This window comes from Mycteria americana, chromosome 2 (genome assembly GCF_035582795.1).
Source record: "Mycteria americana isolate JAX WOST 10 ecotype Jacksonville Zoo and Gardens chromosome 2, USCA_MyAme_1.0, whole genome shotgun sequence".
Lineage (NCBI taxonomy): Eukaryota > Metazoa > Chordata > Aves > Ciconiiformes > Ciconiidae > Mycteria > Mycteria americana.
The window spans coordinates 44,388,049-44,409,935 of NC_134366.1; the positions used below are offsets into that span (position 1 = coordinate 44,388,049).

Genomic DNA, 21,887 nt, shown 5'->3' on the forward strand with positions numbered 1-21,887 from the left:
GCCACGCCCTGTTTGCCCGTCCTGGTCGCCGCGCTCCTGGTCGCTCGCGCTCCCTGGGAGATGCTCTTGTACGGGAAGGGAAGGGAAGGGAACTGCCGCCGTCACTCTCGTCCCCGCCCACGCTGAGTCAGAGCCGGGTCCTCGTCAGGAGCTCCCGCCTTCCTGCTCAGGGGCCGGGGGGGTGGCTGCGCCCTCCCTTTTCTTTTTCCTCCCTTCCCTGCGCGGTTTTGCCGCGGTTTCGCCGATCCAGCAGCGGTCCCCCGACGCGGTCCTCTGTCTCAGAGCTGCTCGCCTCGGAGGCTTCGCTGAAATTGACTAATTCCATTTAGTCAATTCATCTAGACAGCTAAAGCTTTCCTCTTTCAACTTTCTTTTTTACACCCTCCAACAGGGCACTCCATTTATTCATTTGCATAGCATTATTGTTACTGAGACAAGTTTTCACACTGTCTTCCTTCTGTTTCTTATCAACAGTAGTTATCTTATGCTTCAAATCTAAAAACTTTGTCAAGCTGCCCAATAATATTCTAGTTTTCATAGGCATTACTTCAAAATATAGGGACAAGCTACATAAAGAAAATGTGATGCAAAATGTATTATACTGGAAATGGCTGCCACAAAGGCACAGTTATTTTATTTTTCTTTTGCTTAGGATGCACAACAGATAATGAACTTGCCACAAATCATGAAATATCCCAGTATTTTGGAATAAACAACTACTTTGCTGTTAGAAAGTAGTGTACACTTCATTCTTAAGGAATCTTACCAATAGCAGATCCTTTCAAATGACTTGAACTGGAGCTGCTCAAGTTGTCCAATACGTCCAGCTCATCATCTAATTCAGAGAACATATCTGCACATAAAAACAAAAGCAAAGAAGCTTTTAACCCACCTCTGACCAACATAATAGTACTCCTAATGCTTTTTTGGCTAATGACTACCTTTCTCAGAGTTCTCTAAAGTGCTATGATCCTGTACCAGGATTTCTTCGTATGTTCTTTCCTCATCTTTTCCACATGCAGATTCACAGCTTTCAGCTGGGAGGTCAGTATTTTCTGAAAATTCACTTTTGCAACTGGCTGCTCCACTGCTGCTGCTATGAAGACTCAACTTCTCGTAATTTTTCTGACAACAAAGGACAAAAAGGAAATGTTACATATTATCCTTATCCACCACTCATTAGAAAACCTGCAAATGCAAGTGTCACTTGTGTACACACACGCACATAAAAATGCACTTTTTGTTCCCGCTTAGCTGTTAGTCCAGGACTACATGGTATATGGTTCAGCCACCAATTCTAAATTTAGAGCAAAACTTTCCAACTCTTAATCTAAACAAATTATTTCTAGCCTTTACATAAAAGGCATCTTTGCCCTTGATGAAGGTCTTTTCATAACAAGCACTGAAAGTGGAAAAAAATGAAACAAATGCCAGACCAGAAAGAATTACTGAACACAAAAAATAAAAGACTGGGCAAAGATAGTAGGTTCCCAGATACAAGCAATGGGAGATTTACTCTCTTCCAGTTTAGATAATAAACAGCAGACCAGTTCTGGATAACACAAAACCTGCACAACAGTCAAGATGGTAGTAAAACATGAAGTGAACTTGATATGATGTGATGCCAAACAGACTCCCCAAGACTGAACTGACCGAATGTAGCAAGGGATTCTTTAATGAGTATAAAATTCTGCCTCTGCTGTTGTCATTGTTTATAGCTTTTCTGGAAAGAATTGAGATCCCTGCTCCCTGTTATTGCTTCTATTTTAATGCAACATATTTTGAAAACAGACTGGTTTTACGATCTCTTTAAATATTGTTCCAAGTCTTCTCATATTACTTCTGTTGTGCGTAAATAAATTCATGCTTCTTTTTACTCTATCTTGTCAGAGCAAAATGTGATAAAGGAGAACAGGAGATAAATTATATAAACGTACCAGATGATTAAACAAATAAGTATCTTTAATATTAAAGTAATTTCAGGTTATAATACATTCCTAAATACTTATATTCTCACCAAGTGTGCCAAAGACAATTTGACCTGTATCTAAGTATTTTTCCAGAGTCTTTCCCATGAATTATTTTTGACCTTATTGGGACACAGCAGAATGGGTGCATTCTGAAAACCCTTCCTCCTTCAGAAACCTCACTGCACCCCTGAGCATTGACTGTATCTCTGCCTGCATAATGGTCTGCTTCAATTATTTCCCCATCTTTTGTTCTATTCCCAAAACTATAACTTAACTTGTAAGAGATGGCTTGTCAAGCTTTTCTCTTTAAATTTGGGTGGGAAAAGATCATTTTATACATAAGTACTGGACTGAGCTTATGTCCAAGATGCCACAATAGCCGTGATTGCAGTGTAGCACAGCATGCCAACCACTAAGGATGACTCTCAAGCTCACTTAAAGAGAGTAGTCTAGTCATGACATATGAGCACGCTTATTGTGCGCTGAACAGTAAGTGCACAGTAACTGAAGAGAACCAATTCACCTGTTCTACATCAAAGAAAAAAAAGAAGAGGGAGAGAAGGGTCAAACTGCATGGACATTTCAAACTTAAAACTCCTTTCAGCATCGCCAATACTGAACCTCACACCCAAATGACTAATTGTTAACAATAACTTGTAAATTAAGTGGAGCTACAGGGGAAAAAAAGATCAAAAAGACTGCTGTTACCAATTGGTGTCAGCTCTAACTGCCACATCAAGAAAGGAAACCTATTTGAAATGCCTGAACTGAATTCTGTAGACCTCATGATAAAAATAATCATCATACCTGCTACAGAAACTGTTCAGATCAGTGAAATGTATCCCAAAGCGTTAAAGCAGTTACGTAAAACTGTAAAGCTATAACCTGTCTATACATAAAATCTGGTCCATTTACACAATATCTAAACATAGAGAAATATAGTATTTCATTACTAATCCAAGAGTAATATATAAATTTACTGTGATATATTTTGCCCTACCTAGACAATAGCTAATTATTTTCAAAAGTGAGATTATATACTGCTGTTTCTCTTTTGAGTAGGATGCTACTAAATCTAAATCAGCCAGGATTTAGAAGGACAAAAGTACACTGCCTGGAGGAGACTGGGATGCGAGTTCAATGTTGCTTCTGCTCAGCATTGGAGTGGGACCATAAGAACCTACATAAGAATATAAGGATATAAAGAACATAATTTTGTGAGAAGGGCATGGAGAAAGTATTCTCCAACACCTTGAAACAACCACTTCCATATCCTCAGAGATACTTCTTTCAGATAGGCAGAAAGACAGATACTTATCCTTTGAAGAAATCTATTAAACAGTGGGATATTCAAAATATCACAAACATTGAAACACGAGTTAGATTGATATATATTCATTTGAACTGTGCTCACACCTACACTTTATTCTAGAGTCCAGTATTTTACAAATCTTTCTGGAGGCTTCATCAGTTGATCCAGTTTATGTTCACATTTTCATAATAAACTAGTACCTCAGTTTCCCCATGGGTCCAATTGTTCGCCACTTTTGTTGAAACAACCTCTGCCTTCTAGTAAAAACAAACACAGTTCAAAAGGAAATCTAATGGGAAAAGAGTCCCTGTGCAAAAATGTTCAAATTATAAACCAATTCATTTTTATTTCCAGAATTCGTCTTTATGACTGAGCAAAAGCATCTCTGGAAACACTTGAAATTTGTGTCCCAGCCATGAAGAAAAACCTCTGTCTACAAGCTGAGACTCTTCATCCATATCCTGTACACTTGCACTGTCTCTCTCTTCACTGGTCACCATTACCACTGCAAAATCAGATATACTTCATTTTTGGAGAAGTGAAACCCAAATTGGTCTTTTTGACTTCCAACAGGAATCTAATATTTTATAAATTGAAATTAACACTGTCAAAAAAAAAACCCAAACTAGGTTTAACTAAAATAACAATATTGATCATTTGTTTAGCTCTGTTTTGCCATATTGCTGTGCAGAAGAATTAACTTTTCTGTCTTCAAGAAATATAGAGTGCTTTAGTGGCATTTGCAGTGTTTAATTAATCTTCTTTATCAGAGACAAGTAATTACAGCATTATTCAGTTGAATTTCTATTTCAAGAAAAAAAAATAGAACTACTTCCACTATTAAAGTATTTGTAAAAAACTGGAAGATAGTAATAAAATGAGTAACAGCTAACATGAAACTGTCAGGAGAAAAACCCATACTAAACCAACGTATTTCTTTCTGTAACAGGATAACAGCTCTTGTGCACTGGGAACAAGTAGATGTTATTTTTATTTATAATGGTTTTAGTACGGCTTTTGACAATGTTTCTCATGACACCTTACAATAAAGCTAGAAAAGTGTGACCTAGACAAAATCACAATCAGTTGGCTGTACAATTGACCATAAAAATTGTACTCAACTTGGTAACTACTTTGAGTGTTTGTTAAACTGAAAATGGGTAGTGAGCACAATTTTTCAGGCTACTTTCTGACCTTGTTCCAAAACCATTCAATGTTGTCACTGAATTACAATGATAATCTGCATAATGGGATAGATAGACTGCCTATTAAATGTGCATAGACTGTGATACATTCACATCATATATCATATTACAGCATATACATCATACACAGAGTTGCGTCAATGCAAGTGACAATAGGTTTTGAAGAAAGTTTTGATAAACTGAAGAAGCTAAAAGAAGTGATGAAGTTTAAGCAGGGAAAGTTCTATGAGCAGGGAGAAACAACTGTACAAATGGACAGACTGGGGAAGGACTGGTCAGACAGCACCTCTGCAGGAAAAGATGTGGGGATTTTGGTAGATCAGAAACAGAGCATGACTCAACAATACCATGTTATGAAAAGGTAAACATCGTACTGGGATGTATAATGAGAATTATCTCCAAGAACTGCGTAATCTTTCTACTTGGTACCAATAAGGTTCTCATTTGGAGTAATGGAGTCCATTTTTGAACGCTACACTTAAAAAATGTGAGGAGACAGCAAAGGAGAGAAATGAGAATAATCAAAGGTCTACAAAACACAACTTGCAAAGTAAGACTGATGGAATTTGATTATTCAGTCCAAAGAAAAAAATTACAGAGGGGAGATAGAACATATAAGAGGAAAGAAATAACTCTTACATATTTCCACTGCAGGGAGGACAAAAGTAAGCAGCTTAAATTGCAACAAGTAAAATTTAGGTTAGACTTTAAGACCATCTAACAGTAATTAAGTGTTCAACTATTGCATCTATCTGGGATCCTGCAGAGAAACAGAAGTGTTCATACACGATGTAACAGGTTTGAATGTGCTCAGTAAATGCAGCGTTCTGGGGATATTCTGGCCTTAGTGCTCTCAGAGCAATTATATGACTCTTGAGAGTGGGTCTGAAAAGTTAGTGTCATATACATCCCATATGTGCACATGTATATGTCCATCTAGTATCTCCTGGAAACGAGACATACATAACACATCTACTCTGTCAAGCATACAAAGCAAGACCAACATTTTTGAAAGCAGCAGACTAACTGCAGATAAATTATATAGCACAGTGTATATGTGCTACGCATATGCCCAGGATTTCCAGTTATCTTCTGACGATGGTTCAGGATTCCTCATGGTTTTCCAGATGTCATCTTTGGATGGAAAAAAAAAGACTCATTCAGGCATGTGATCGCTGACTGTAAAGAGTTTTTGCATTTCTGCTGGTTCCACACTGTTCCCTAATTTGGCACAGTTTGCCTTGGGAGAGACTTTCTATCACTTGGCATTTTTATGACTGACTGGTCAAATACCTGTCAGGAGTGACAGGTAGCTCTAAGGATTGGAGGTGGACAAGACAATCTCTGACAACTCTTCCTGCCTTATATTCTGTGATTCTGTTAAAGTACTTCGACACACTACAAATTGAAGCTGAATTAAACTTATTATGGGTTTGTCCTTAATAGTTTGATCATACATTTTCACAGGTAGTAACTTGGCTATGATGACTATCTTCTACATTCAGCAACTGTTAAAAAAATTATACCTGCAAAACAGTTTTTGCATAATTATTTTATTCTCCAAACATAAATAGTATAAATCTAAAAAGGTTACTTTCTTCTTATCACACCAACTGTAATTTCTAACATTTAAACTTTAATTCCAGTACCTGCTACATAAATGCCAAAACAGAATAGTGTCAGAACAAAATCAATGGAGTGAAAGGTGGAAGAAGAAAACAATTTGTGGAATGCTAAGCTTTCATGACATTCCTGAGTCCTCACTCATTTCCAAATCAATGGGAATTGTATGCAGCAGTGCATAGACAGGCACTATCACCCAAATTTTTTTATAAAATTTTTAATAATCAGTTTTTAATAAAAATAGGAATTGAATATTCTAACATAAAGATTGGACTATATCGCTTCAATATTAATAACCTGTTGCATTCTAAGTGTTTTAAAACCATACTCTTCATTTCAACCAATACAAAAACAGTAACTGCATTCATACATAGTTTTAAGAAAAAAAATCTTTTATGCATTGATTGGCTGATTTGAGCAAAATATATATCTAAACACAAAGAAAGAAGAAATTAACATTAATCCAATCTTTACATCTTTTTCTGAGTCAAAACAAAAAAAGATTAATCCAAATTGAACTGCTAATTAAGCACTACTTTGTAATGCATGTGGTGATGCTTAGAAACTGACATGATTATTAGCACAACAATTGCCAACAGTGCAGAACTGAATTTGGGTATGGGGGGAAATTACTTAGTGAAAAAGCAGTTAAATTATTTTGTGTTTCTTTGCCTTTCAGAGAGCTGTGATCCTGTCCTCATTTCTTCCAAAAATTGAGGAAATTGATGGCTGCTTTTAATTACAAGGGTTGCCAGTAGCCTGCAGGGTGGTTACAAAAGTATAGATTCTTAAACCATGAGCTTTGACCCTTCCCCCTTTGGCCACACAACCCTGTGGATGAAGAAAAAGATTGGGATAAAGAAAATCCATTCCTGTGGATAAAGAAGAGTGGGAGCAGTAGCATGCTCTGTATTTACAGGTATTCCTACAAAATACTTCAGTTATTTACATTAGGGTCTTTGTGATAGAAGGGACATACAAAGAAATCCCAGTGTTTCTCAAGACTTTAGATATACCATGCACATTTCTAAACCAATCTAGAAAAGACATAACACAATCGACTCTTCGTTATCTGCAGGTGGATTATGAAGGTTTATGCCACAGATGGAAGACAGGAAACTGCATCAGCCATTTCAGGTCTGGTCAGGCTCTTTAGTTTAGATGTAGTCCTGACCGAAAACTCCTGTACTGCTTCTTTCAACTATTTCCAGCCAATAAACAGTTGAACTGCTTCTGCAAGACAGAGCGCCACGCAGACTTCTTAGCATAGGCTGTAATCAAGGGGCCTGCAAGCAGAATAATCAGAATATGTCTTCCAGCAGTAGCATCCTAGCCCACCAGAAGTGCAACACCTTGATACCTGCAGATGTAGGTCTGGGAGGGCCAGTGTTGACCTGCAGCTAAAAATCCCGACTCAGCTTGGGTCTATATGCCATGCTCTTCAGCATGCTGGGTTAGGGGAAAGACTTATCAATTCAAGTGTGAAAACAGAAAAATGCAGAGAGCAACCTTGCTAATAACCATTCTTGTGCATTTAAATATCAGGAAAAAGCATTCAGCTAATGGTGACTTAAATGGACCAGCTAAGCCCAAGCACCGTTAATGACATCTGACACCCTATTAGCCCTGACAAACACGGATGTGGAGCCACTCCATAGATCACACTACACTCAGAAACAAAAGTTGTACCTACTTTACCATTATCTAAGCATCTTAGTCTTCCATTACTCTGCATAACTGGGAACTTCATTTGAATACACAGATTTGCATATATGGATTTAAAAATAAAATGTGTATTCTAGTGACATTATTAAAAATTACAAAATTGACAAAAATTAAAATAAGCTTAAATTCACAAAGAACACAGTATTACAAAAACCTGGTATAGAGCAGGAATGTGACAGAACATGTGTGCCATATGCACAGATCAGAACTTCAGAAATTGAGAAAAGGAATTTACTCTCAGAGAATATACTAAAAATGGGCAGACATGATAGACTACCTGGCTGATCAGAGTAGCAGGAGGTACAAATGGCTCATATTTTGTTATATATTTTTAGCTGAAAGACTCCATTTATAAAGCTTGCAGTTTTCTCTCCCGCATTCAAAATATAGGACAGATCTCAATATTCATCTTTCTATATTGTTTTAGGTATATTGACATTTTACATTAAAAAATCTGGCAACGAGAAAAAAGTTATTCTATTTATATGTTAAACAGTATGTGAACACACTGGCTTATCAAGGGCTTCTAAGTACTATTTCTAAGTTAAAACCACTTCAGGATATATGCAGTAAATGAAACAATAATGGATGATGCCCATGTAATCAAATACATATTTCCAAAGTAATAAAAGTGACTTATTTTCAGCTTTTTGCAAACAGCCAAAATAATGTCTAAATTTTTCAAATCTATATACTTCAAAAAAGCAATCAAACTATTATTTGGCTAATCTCTCATCTCTTTAAGGGAAAACATTAGAAAGATACTTTCATTATCAGTCAAATCAGCTACTGTTTTGAGACTCAGGTTTGGCTTGGAACACAGAAAACTCAACTTTGCCACTGGTCTGTTTGGTGACCTTACACAAACTACTTTTTATCTCTCCTTTTCCTACCCAGAGCATGAAAATATAATATTCACCACCTTGAAATGAAAGGTACTATGTGAGAGATAATTATTACTATTATTATTATTATTACTTGTTTTGGTCCTCTGTACTCTGTGTTATTTCAGCAACCTTAACCTTTCAGAACTGAACACACTAACTCTATTAAACATTTTCATCCCTACGTCTGCTTCTGTTCTTACATAAACAACAATTTCTATGGAAAACAAGGAAAGATAAGAATTTATGTGGGGAGCTGATAATGATTCTTTTTATTAGGATTCTTTTCAAGCATGGATTTTATGCTATACTTGCCAGACAAGGTAACTACACTTCTCCAACATCATCTACTGACCTGCCTTTCAATTGCATACTTATCAGCTCCCATACTGGTCTTAAACTGCTTATAAAACAGATTCCACTCTGGCTCCAAAAGATCTCTGCTGCTTAGTTCCATAAACCGGGACAGAGAGTACGGTCTTTATTTCAGAAATATTATATGACACAACTGGGATGAAAAAGGAGGCCATAAGTACATTTTAGTAGAGAGAAAACAAAGTATAAGATAGCTGGCTTCAACAAAACATTGAACTACATGGCAGAAACATTGAATTCTCTGACACCATGGAAAAATGACAAATTACCTGGCTGTGGAATTGCTGGGGCCTTGACTAAGATGAATTAGGTTGTCCATACCTCACAGAGTTTTTATTTCAGGAACAGCTGCTTGAAATTCTTCCTAGTACTTTTAGTTAGAATATTGTCTTTTTTTCAAAAGTCAAACTTTTCAGGAATAATTATTCTCTTTATTAGAAATTCTCATAAACTTCATAAACTTAATAAAATTTTCCTACAATACAGGGAACAAGGAAACAACATGGCTCCTTCTGTTTCTAAGCCCTGTAGCACTCCTCTCAAATTTGAAAGATCCTAGCCTGACTTATTCTATCTTATTTACAGTAAGGACACACAATTAGGTCTCCCACTTCTCATTACCGAGCCATACTCCTCTCAGCTTCTATAGTGTTCTGGATCTTTGTCAGATCCTCCTGTTGTACCTGTTTCTTTTAATATACATAATAAAATATCCATTGGAGTGGAACTAGAATTACAGTATTCCTTCCTTGAGAAGACTAGCCATTGTCCCCCAAAATACAAAGGCATCTTCCTTCTTGTTTTGTAGATAGGTGTATTTTTCAAGTATTTATACAAAACAGTACTCCTCTAACTTCGATGTAAAGCTATTAGTTCTATCATATCTTACAAGTGTCTCGATAGGGCACTCTTCTCTCAAAGACAGGATAATTGCATTGAAATCCCAAATAAAGCAGCTTTCCATCCATAGTATTTTTTTTTGCAAATTTCATCACAGTTATGCAAGAGAACAACTATATCAAGATATGAAAAAATAACGGCATACAAGCTTCCAAATGTGTAGGGTAAGAAAACTCAAAAAACATGGAAAATAATTGCTTATACTTTTTAAAGTTATAAATCCTTCTCCGTATCTTTCTTTCATCTCAGTACCTCTTACATTTCAAATGACAGTGGTTTGTTGAGGGTTTTCTGGAAGTTGTTGGCATCCTTTTTATTGAAAAAAAAAGATAAAATACAAATAATGATCTTAGACTGATAGGTCAAAAAACTACTGAAAAAAAAGATTAACAATTTCTACAAGTCTTATGTTCAGCCAGGAAGGAGAAGACAAAGAACATTAAAAAAAGAAATCCATGAGTTTGGGACCAGGTGTTCCTGAAAACCTTTTTCCTACACAGAGGTTCTTCAGTGCAAACTACTGAGCCCTGATAAAAGGAATCTAAGAGAGATACAATAGCTGAACAGACAAGAGTAGCTGTGGAAATTATAACTTTGCTTCATAATTACCATAAAAATAATTTTCACAGTGAGCTTTTAGTACACAAAAGCATTGTCCTTGTATTTTTTTAAGTAAATCCTCCAAGATCATATACAAGTTTGGTTCATTATGTAAAATACTTATGTCCTTCATGAAGAGTGCTTAAAACACAACCTGAAGCAAAAGGAAGAACTTTAAGAACTATTTCTGCAGAACTGTATAGGACAGTAAGAAAGCATTAGCAAATACCTTATCAGAATCACTGTTCTTTATTTAGCAATCTGTAATTAAAAATTATATTTGCGTAGGTTCCATTTTCTAGGTGTCATTGTTTGTGACTCATACACAAGATTATCCATTTGTTCCACCCTAGCCAAGTGTATATCCTCCTATTCACAAACCATTCACAAGTGTGCAGTAATAATTAAACATTATCAGATTCTATCAAAACTGCAAGTACCTCCATAACAATGCCATTTTCCAACATAGAATGATACCGGGTTTTAAGATACTGTTATTTTTCCTGCATAAGCATGTCCACAAAAAATGAATGAATACCTTGTTAAAAATACATTAAAGAGCCTGCAGGGAAAAATGTTCTAAGAGGATGGGTCTTTTCATTTTGATTTATTTTCTGCGTTGTTGTACCTTATTTTCTCAGATATGGCAAACAATGATAAGAAAAAATAAAGCCTAATACATGTACTTACTTGTGATAAAATGGAAAGCTGATGGTGATAGGTTACTGCATTTCGATTAACCTCCATGAAGTACTTCTGGGTTCGTCTCCTCTCCCGATCCAGTTTCTTCTCCAACATGAGATGAGAGGTGGATAAAACATCCAAGTATTTCATCATCACATCAGACAGCAGTGAGCTGACCTCCACTATGTCTGGACGTGCCTCTGCATCAGGAGTCAAGCACCTACAGAAAGAACATTCTCTAATGAAAGCTAATTACTTCTTTCCAAAAAACTGCTTAGTACCACAGCAGTCCTCCATTGGTATTTATCAAGTCATGCTGGCCAGCACTCTGCTCAAGCCTGCTTGGGACAGTTTGACACTGTGCAGCCTTGGTGTTGACACACCACAGAGCACGGTCTCTGGCATCAGCTGGAACAATTACCCTTGGCACTTCAGAGGCACCGACCCAGACAGAACTGTTACAGGGGGCTGCTGCTGTGCGGGCCCAGACACACTAGGGAGTGCCTGGTGCCTCTTCCTGGGGCTGGGGGAGACATTGGCCTCCCCTGTGGGGGACTGTGCTCTGGTCAATGTGCTGCACCGCTGGACAAAGCAGCTGTGAAGGAGATGAGTGTGCTGTCAGGAGTATTTACAGGAGAATGACAAGATCTTCACAGAGACTTTGCAGAGACGAGACCCCCAAACAATGCAAAGAAGGAGGAAAACCTAGAGACTGCCCTCAAAGGAGTAGTGAATGGAGGCTCCCAAGAGCAGGTAGGCTGGAGACTCGTGACTTCTGCCAACAGAAGGAAGACTTTTCCTCTGCCTACAGATATACAATTACAGAACAGGTATAGTGACCTGGGAACAGGTGAGGAAGAACACAACCTAACAGAGGACACACCAGAGCCAGGTGAGTCTGAATCAAGTGTCTGTATCACAAATGAGAAGCAGCAGCTGACATCTGAGATTGAGGGAAGAGAGGCACCCATCTACTTGATCTGATTTGATGATTGTGAAGCCTGTTGCTTGCGAGGTGCTTGGATTCAGGACATTGTGGAGATACTACCAAGACTCATCTGGCCCTTGGGCTATTATGCCTCACTGCTCATTCATACAGACACAAATGACACTACCAGGGCTGACCCTGAACATACCAAAAGTGACTACAGAGCACTGGGGTGAAGTGTGAAGGGCAGGGGGCTGAGGTGGTGTTCTCCTCAGCTCTTCCAGTGAGGGGGAAAGGGTCAGCTCAGGGTGGATGCAACCTGCAGTCCAACACCGGGCTGCATGTAGTCAAGAGTTTATGGGTAAGGATAACAGGATCAGACCAACATGGGTGACATTGTAGTAGATGCCTCCTATAAACCACCCAAAAATGAAGAGGAAGTCAATGAAGCCTTTGTTGGACAGATGGAGGAACTTATTGGGGCCTACTAACCACCCTGATATCTGCTGATGGGGTAATATGGCTGAGTGCAGCAATTCAGGAGATTTCTGGAATCTGTTGATGACAATTTCTTGGTGCAGGTGATTCAGAAGCTAACTAGCAAAGGCATTCTGCCAGACGTGTTGCTCACAAACAAGGAAGAACCAGACAGGGATGTGAAGATCGAGGGCAGCCTTGGCTACAGCAACCATCAAATTGTGGAGTTCAACATCCAGAGAAGATGTAAGAAAGACAGATTGTATGGTCACAACACAGGACTTCAGGAGAGCAGAATTCAGCCTGTTCAGGGATCTTCCTGGTAGAGTCACATGGAAGACTTCCCTGGAAAGTAAAGGTTAAGCTTGGGAGAGCTAGCTAATCTTCAGGGACACATCAAAGCACAAGAACAGCCCACTCTTGCCTGTAGGAAGCAGGGGCGGGCTACACAGGAAGAACATACAGAAGGGTGACATTAGGAAAGCCAAAGCTCAGCTGGAGTTGAAACTAGCAATGGACATAGAAGGCAGAAGAAAGGCCTTCTATAAGTACACTGACAACAAAAGAAAGGCTAAGGAAAATGTGGACCCACTATGCAACCTAGTGACAAAGGACATGGAAGAGGCTGGGGCACTCCATCCCTTTTTTGCTTCTATTTCCATTGGGAAACTTTGGCCTTAAGTGTTCCAGATCTCTGAGCCTACTTGTAGAATCCATGAGCATGGAGCATTACCATACAGTAGAAAATATAGTGAGAAAGCATTTAAGCCAATTGGACATACACAAGCCCATGGAACCAGATGAGACAAGCCTGAGGGTGCTGATGCAACTGGTCAATGCCACTATCCATCACATCTGAAAGGATCAGAGGGAGGTTCCTGTAGACTGGAGAAAGTTGAATATCACACGCATATCCAAGAAGAGCAAGAGGGAGGATCCAGAAAGCTACTAGCCAGTCAGCTTCACCTCAGTCCCTGGGAAAATAATAGAGCAAATTCCCCTGGAAGTAATTTCCAAGGACACAAAGGACAAGAAGGCAACTGGGTCAGAAGAACAGCCAGGATGGATTTACCAAACAGCAGTCATACCTGACTAGCCTGATTGCTCTCTATGATGAGATTACTGGCTCTGTGGACAAGGGGGGAGCAGTATATGCTGTGGGTAGCTTTATTTTAGCAAGGCCTTTGACACAATATCCCACAGTATCCACAGGACTATAAGGTAGGTAGATAATTGACTGAACTTCCTGGCTCAAAGAGATGTCATCAGCAGTACAAAGTCCAACTGGTGGCTGGAAGTAGCATCCTCCAGGGACTGATATTGAGCCAGCACTGTTTAATGTCTTTATTAGTGACCCAGATGATGGGATGGAGTGCGTTCTCAAAAGGTTTGTGTACATCAAACTGCAGGGATCAGTTGATACATGGGGCAGGGCTGCTGTCCACCTATAGGTGGACAGGGCTGCTAGGCCACCTATACAGAGATCTGATTGCTATCTACATAATGGGAGGGTATAGAAAAGATGGAGCCAGATCCTTCTCAGGGGTGCACAATGATAGGGCAAGAGGCAATAGACACAAGTTAGAACACAGGAAAGTCTGATTAGATATAAGGATTATTATTATTATTATTATTACTACTACTACTACTACTACTTTTAATCACAAAGGCAGACAAGCAGTGAAGCGGGCCAGAGAAGCTGTGGGATCTCCATCCTTCAAGATATCCAGAACTCAGTTAGACAAGACCCTGAGCAGTGAGCAACCAGATCTGATTGTATCTGCTTTGAGCAGACAGACTAGATGACCTCCGGGGGTCCCTTCCAACCTAAATTACTTTACAGTTCTGTGGTTCTTGTTTCAGGCACCCTAGGTAGCTGTTTAGTAACAGTAATAATATACTATTAGGTCTATTTTTAAATCCTCGACTATTTTGTATGTAGTGTAGGACATGAAAGCCAATAAGGACAGTTCTGCATGTACTATAAACTGTCTTAAATCTGTTAACTCTGGGGAACCTGATAATTTACTATGATTTCCCTGCTATTGACCAGCTAGCATACAGACACACTTAACCCAACACCCTTCTTTAAAGAAAGTGTCACAGAATGATTATTTCTAAAACAGTACTTTCTAAACAAACATAACTGCCATGTAAAGTAGTAGTTTTGAAAATGCTTGAAAACTTCAACTTCTTGATTTTAATCTTTTTTGTTTAAATTTGCTCAAATCCATTGATTTGTCTCAATAATTTTCATAACTTAGCTAATCTGTTTTACTCAAAATTTTATATTTCCTTTAAACGGATGCAAGTTTTTGACCCTTAAGAAATGTTCTAGTTGATTTTTTCTTTTTAATTTTTTATTCTAATCCACTGAAATTGGTTAAAACTTCCAAGAACTGTGTGAGCTATAAAAGATTTCTGATAAGTCCTAAATCCATTTCCCACACATCTAGAAAGAATTTATTTATGACTAAACACTGAGTAGATTGATGTTCAACTCTGAAAGACTTTGATTATGATTCCAGAACTTTCTTTAGTAGCTTAATCCAATAAAACTGTATTTTAATAATAACAATACTGAATAATAATAATAACACTAAATGCAAATTTACAGTTGCAACATGAAGCTTTCAATGTTTTTTCTAATCATTATCAATACATTATTTTTTCTATTTATGACATTCATCTTTGAATATATGTTGTGCTTCAGTCATTCAGAAAGAACTTCTTCATTTCTGTTAATATTTCCTCATCTATATTATAAATAAAATCTCATTATTACTGCTTTTCTTTAATGTTCTTTATTCTTTCTAAATATCTCACAAAGCATAAGCCAAAAACTAAACATAATATTTCATTTAAGGATTAACCCATAGTAAGAGAATCAACTTTTTTTTAAAAAACATTTTATGCTTCCCACTGCTGTCTAAATAAGCGGAAAAATTCTTACGTGATAGGAAAACTTAATGTTAATATTTTCATGCAAATACCTATTTAATCATCTATTTAAACCAGTTAGCCTCCATAGCAGTCAGTGTCATGATGATATGGGACTTTCAGTGAACCTGTCTAATACAGCCACAGTATCTGCAATCATAAATAACTGAATAGCTGGCCTTAGAAAAACCCTCAAAAACTTTCTATTACAGAGTTTCTCATCATTATCAGGAATTAAAAGAAGGAAAAGACAGAGGGCCAGATACTCACATAACTTTATCTAAGTCACTGATAAAGATGTGTTTAAAATTTGTAAGAGAATGTAATACATATCAATACTGATATGATGTGACTGGAAGATATTCTCTGGATGCATTTGGGATTACTATATTATTCTTAAATAGCAAGCAATGCATTAATAAAGTCAGTTATTCTAACTACAAATATCTGTAAAAATTTAAAATATTAAAATTCATTTCAGGACCTCTTAAAGGTAAATGTTAGTTCTATTAGCTCCTATCCTCTCCATTGTTGTCCTTCATCCTCAAGGTCTTTAAATAACAGAAACCTTTTTGTACAATAAAACATAGTATAAAAATGTTACAGGCTTTGTACAGTAAAGTGCTTTCTAGAGCTAGAATTCAACATCTGAGTGAGAAGGAAAACCATTTTTGTGCTCAGTGGAGTTTTTCTAAAATGGAAAAATCAAGGGAGCTAAATTTCATAGAAGTGCACCAATTCACTCTCTATACTTTGCCTTACGTATTACATTATCACCAGGAAGATGTAACCACAGGTAAGAGAAATATGTGATGAGTGAGTGGAACAAATACAGGCTCATCTTTCCTCCATTACTGCGTTATCTCTGCTTTGTTATCTCTGCTATCCTGCTAACAGGATTAGAAGGTAGTGGGAAACATATTTCTATCAGTCAAATAAACACACAAAACTATGAATGTGATCATACAGTGATCTATAAATAACATATTGCAACAGGTTTACTTCCTTGACCATAAATTGCACTTGAAAATTACTCAAAATGCTGTATTTTCATGGGGGGAAAATTGATGTGTAGGGAATTAACTGCAGCACTGGTATTGTTAAACTTCAGCACTGAGTATAAAGTCTATACTGGCTGGATAAATGTGCTGACTATACTGGCATGAGTTTTCCAGTTGCATGTATGCAACTATATTGCATATGTTATCAGCAGGGTAAGGAGATACCTCTGTTTTTCTTTAAATCAGAAGATATTTCATATTCAGAGACAAATACTGGCAGTTGCTAAAGTCAGCAAACTGCCATATGGAAACATACAAAACAAAACATCTTTTCAGCAGGATGTCGAAATAAAACTAGGTGAGTAATTACCTCTTAATGGTGAATGACACTTTTTCAGAGTACAGTCCTTCTGGCACAGGTTCATACACAGCCTCTACTATCTGCAAAATAAATAATCTACAATTAATTGAGGAAAAATATTCCATTATTTTTTTGAAGATCCCATATGATAAGTATTGCTCCTTGAAACAACCTGATGGGCATTATATCATCAGCTCTAACTTGCAAAAGAACTTAGAACATATCTTCTAATGCAGAATGTCACTTCTAATCAGGTATCCACATTAATGTACATAATCACTGTAGATCAAAGGGCTACAATATCTGAATAAGGGAAACAGTAAAAAAAAACAAACAGACAATGATTTATTTTTATTTGTGATCACATCCTAAGGTGTAATACACAATGCCATAGAAAATCCAATATTATAGTACATCAAGAAATTTTATATATCTAAAGCTCCTATCACCAAATGCAATCATAAAAATATGCTAGTCTGAGAGGTAATAATATACTAACATTTACAAGCAATTTTTGCAATTAGAATGGCAAGTTAGCAATTCATACAATGATAAACACTTGTGCTCATTCACACATCAGACTAGAGAGCAGTTTATGCTTCTATAACCTTAAACATAAATTCTCATGGATCTAGTGAACACATGCAGAAATAATTGGTAGGTTGATCTGGCAAATCCAAATACCTTAGTTGCCAAGGAGAGCATATTGGTGCTGTAAAACGGTGGGTTCAGAGTTGCCATCTGATAAAGGATGCATCCTGCAGCCCAGACATCAGCCTTCTCTCCATACGGCTCACTCTTTACAACTTCAGGGCTAAGTAAAAAGCAATGCAACCCACAAGCGTTTAATTAATTCACCTAGAAGTGGGCTTATTTAAAAAAAAAAACCACCCAGTATTTAATTAGCCACTAGAACATATTTTCAGAGCACGTACAATTACATTCAAAAGGTTGCATTTATTTCCTTTACCAGCCAAATTCTTTAAGTGGAAGTACAATTAATAGATTTTCCACTTCTACTGCAGTTCTTCTCACAACACTAGCAGTTTAAATTTTGCTCACTTGTCCTTTCCACTCATTTCATGTTATAATGTCTTTGGACTTATTGGATACAAATGAACTACAGCATTCAGAACCTGTTTACAATTATGGCATTTCAATAAACTGGACTAGAGAACAGATAAACATATCACATCCTCTTGTAATTCAGAGACCAGAAAGATTTGAATAAGATTCCTTTATTTAGAATGCTAATGGATATGATTTTGCTATTAATGTTAGTAAACAAACTTTACTCATTATATCATTTTCATCTTCTTAAAACTACTGTAATGCATTCCCTCTGAGGATGCCACAGGGACACTCAACAACCAGCCAAATGACAATAAAAAAAAAAAATCCATTGTAAAGATCCATTTAAAGCAAATGGAAGAAGGCAGTAATTTCAGTTTTGATTCAGTACAAAGCAGACTCCACTTCCTTCTCTTAATTTCCTCAGCACTTTTCATAAACCTGGATGATGATAATTTACAATAGCAGGGATATTCTGATGCTGGAGTTCAAGTCTTAGCAGTAAGTAAAGGTCATATCACATAGTGTGTTTTTTTTCACTTAGCATCTTCTCTCTGTAATTATTCAGATATAAAAAATACTTGACTCCTTTCATCTATGAAATCAACTTGAAAACCCTCTTGTTGTCCTTTTTCTTTCAGCTTAGAATATGGAACCACTGTATCAACTTCATGATTATACTACTGATATCTTTGGTAAAATGCCTTATTTTGGAGCTGAGAGGTACTGTGTAAATTCAATTAATGCTGCAGTCTGGATAAAGTATATTGCTAGAAGGTGTGCTGCTGATATGTACAAAGAAAACAGACTTTTAAAATAAATGGGATGAGGTCCCTTAGATAAACTATTATGCTGAAGAGAAATTAAGTGATCTTAACAGAGCAGAAAGTCAGAACAGAGGTCACAGTGTGGGGAAGTGAGAGAGACTGACAGGTCAGACATTTCTGATTAAATTGATCAAGCAAGATACAGATTCCTGGGTGAAACCTAACTAGCAATTTTCCTTTAATTTTGCTGCTGCTATTACACAACCATAGAGGGGAATACAGGATGTTGAACATGGTGTTAGAACATAATAGCATTTCTGTAATCAGACTATCTTTATTCCTCACTGTGACACTAATTCATTAGAGGACTTTGTAGAGATTTCATTTTTATGTATTAAATGTGTCTATTGGAGCAAACATCAGTATTGTAACTTATCATATAGATGGTGAGCTCAGTAAGGCAAAGCCCCTGTCTTAGTAAAGTTCTAAGCATGCTCCTATTCAGAAAAATGAATCTGACTTGCATTTTACAATCTTTCATTCTAGTGATAATTTTCATGCATAGAGACATAAAGTTATAAATTATTATTTTAAAATGACTAAATAATATTAAAATCCCAAAGTGAGGTTATTCAAGCCAAATCTATGTACTTATGCAAAAAGTCGCATAGCAGTCACAGAAAGAATAAGCTGAATACAATCGAGAGAGAAACAGAAGCAACCTTGACCCACCCTGCAGAATCTTGTATTCATGAACAGCAGGGAAGAACCTAGCTTGATGTCCAGGGCAAACAGCAGCCCATTGGGCTGGGGACTAGGAAAAATTTATTTGTTACCACTCTGATTTGGAAATCACAGAAAGAATAGACAGGGTTGTAGTTTTAGAATGGTTTCACACAAATGCATAATAGCTTGAAGTTAATGAAGTCATTGGGTCTGTTTATTCATGCTAAAAGACTTCTTGTTCTAAATGCATATCTAATCCCTTTTTCTTTTTTTAAATCAAAAGGAGGACTTGCAGCAGAGTACTGCTTGATCTTTTCTTCCAGAACAAATGTCTTTAGTCAGAAGTCTCTGACATTTAGAGCATTAGGATGACCAATACCTTCAATAATTACTGTCTCATGCTTAAGAAGTACTTTAAATTACTGAAGTAATATTTATCTAAGGTGACCATGAAAGTTTTACAGAGAATATAAAATACTATACTTATATGATGCTATGCTTTCATGGCTAATTAATTCTGTAATTTAGCTTTTTAAATAGAATTTTCAAATATTATTTATTTACTTTTAAGAGATGTAGTGAAATCCCTCACCAAGTTCTACAAGCTTGCCTTACCATCTGCTAATTAGAATTGTGGGTGGGGTACAATACTTGTTGACTAGCAAAACAGTTCTGCAGTCAAGTTGCATCTTTTGGATCCACGCTGCTGAGGGATGCCAAGCAGAGAAAGTACCCAGTTCTGTTCCTGTACACTGCCACCCACAAACAGGAGGGTGGTGGGAGTACATACGGTTTGTCTAATTCAGTTGACAACTGTGTATAAACTGTCACTGTCTGGTCAAGACCAGAAAGAATGAGTAGAACCAGACTCTGAATTTTAGTCCATAAAAACCCTACAAAATCAGTCTTAGCCACAAACACTGAAAATTAATTTAAGGGTGTAGCATTGGTATGACTGTTTTGGGGTTTATTTGTAAAGGCAGGATTCTTCCTTTAATTCTTAGACTAAGAAATCTCGATTGGCTGAAATAGGACAGTGGCACCAATTAAATGTTTAGCAAACAGATGTCCACATCACAAAATGCATTCAGTGTCAAAATAAAATACATAAAGGGAGAAACTGTAAGAGCTGATAAAGAATTTCATTTCCATTGCTCCAAGGGCTGATCGTACTGCCGCAAAGCAGCAGTACTGATGCTATACTCTATGATATCCACAGTCTTGGATATTGAAAGAGGCAGCAGATACTTATATAATTAGTCGTTTAGCTCTTGCAGTTAACATATTCAAGATAATCACTACAGTTTTCCTCCAGGTTTACAAATCACTGCTCATTTCCAAATTACGTATTCAAGCTGAAAAAGCTTACTTCAGCAGCATTATGTTAACTATAGGAGAGTCCTTCACTGAACAAATGTCCATAGGAAAAGCAAGAAATGTCCATAGGAAAAGCAAGACTAAATTCCTCTAAATGAAAGACACAGAAATATATCCACAGAATAATTCTTCAAATTCTCAGCATCCTTGAACAGACGGTTTTATAACTGTTTCTCAGAAAGTTCAATCTGCTCAACATATCAGCATTGCTTTTATATTTAATAACAAAGTCTTCTATGCCAACAGCCTTAAAATTAGTCTTGAATTTCATTAAGCCATTATTTAATCCAAAGAGTTATCTGGTTTTCCTTCTAGACTACTTTTGCTAAATTGAAAAGCTATTTTGAATACAGAAGATAGCTTTCCATACTACCCCACATTTTTAATTAGGATTAAAAAAAAAAAAGAAAAAAATCAAATCTTGTCAATATTTGAGCTACTTGTAAACCAGTACCATTTCACCAAATCAACTCGACATGGCCTTAGAGACATTTTTGCGATCAAGCTTTCAGTTATAATTTTGCTCACTGATGTTATTTTGTCATGGTTTTTATTTAAGAATACCTTTAACGGAGATTTACAAACAGACTGTCCCAATCTGAATCTGCTACATTAGTACTATCACATACCTATATGAAAGATGACCATCCTCACTGGATTAGCTCATGTTCACATTAGTTATTAGTGGATAGAAGTTCCAAAATGAAAGCAGCAGTCCTGAATTTGGAGGGGGAGGAAAGGGGGAGCTTAGGGAATGATGTTTTCAAAACAGCATTAATTTTCTAGAGCTTCTAAAGCTTCTAAGAAATGTTGTCAATACTGTCAGGCTGACTTTACATGGGACACAATCAGTGAAGATTTCCCAAGCTGCACAGAACTTCAATAAGCCACTCATGACTTGCCTTGGTACAGTGTTCACTGGTTAATCCAAGTGCTTCTGACAAGTGCAAGAACAAGCTGG

At 37.0% G+C, this 21,887-nt stretch overlaps 1 protein-coding gene across 5 annotated transcripts in view; it reads right to left on the minus strand.

The window, feature by feature from the left end:
• NEK10 (NIMA related kinase 10) overlaps positions 1-21,887 on the minus strand; it is a 121,888-nt gene that overhangs the window by 39,503 nt on the left and 60,498 nt on the right. For 4 of the 5 annotated variants that reach the window (XM_075495572.1, XM_075495574.1, XM_075495571.1 and 1 more), the window contains 5 exons: positions 17,670-17,799; positions 16,995-17,065; positions 11,285-11,498; positions 942-1,125; positions 767-853 (listed from right to left, as the gene is read on the minus strand). In XM_075495572.1, coding sequence (XP_075351687.1) covers positions 767-853; positions 942-1,125; positions 11,285-11,498; positions 16,995-17,065; positions 17,670-17,799 — 686 coding nt within the window. The remainder of the gene's footprint in view (positions 1-766; positions 854-941; positions 1,126-11,284; positions 11,499-16,994; positions 17,066-17,669; positions 17,800-21,887) is intronic. The other variant, XM_075495576.1, reaches the window with a different exon arrangement.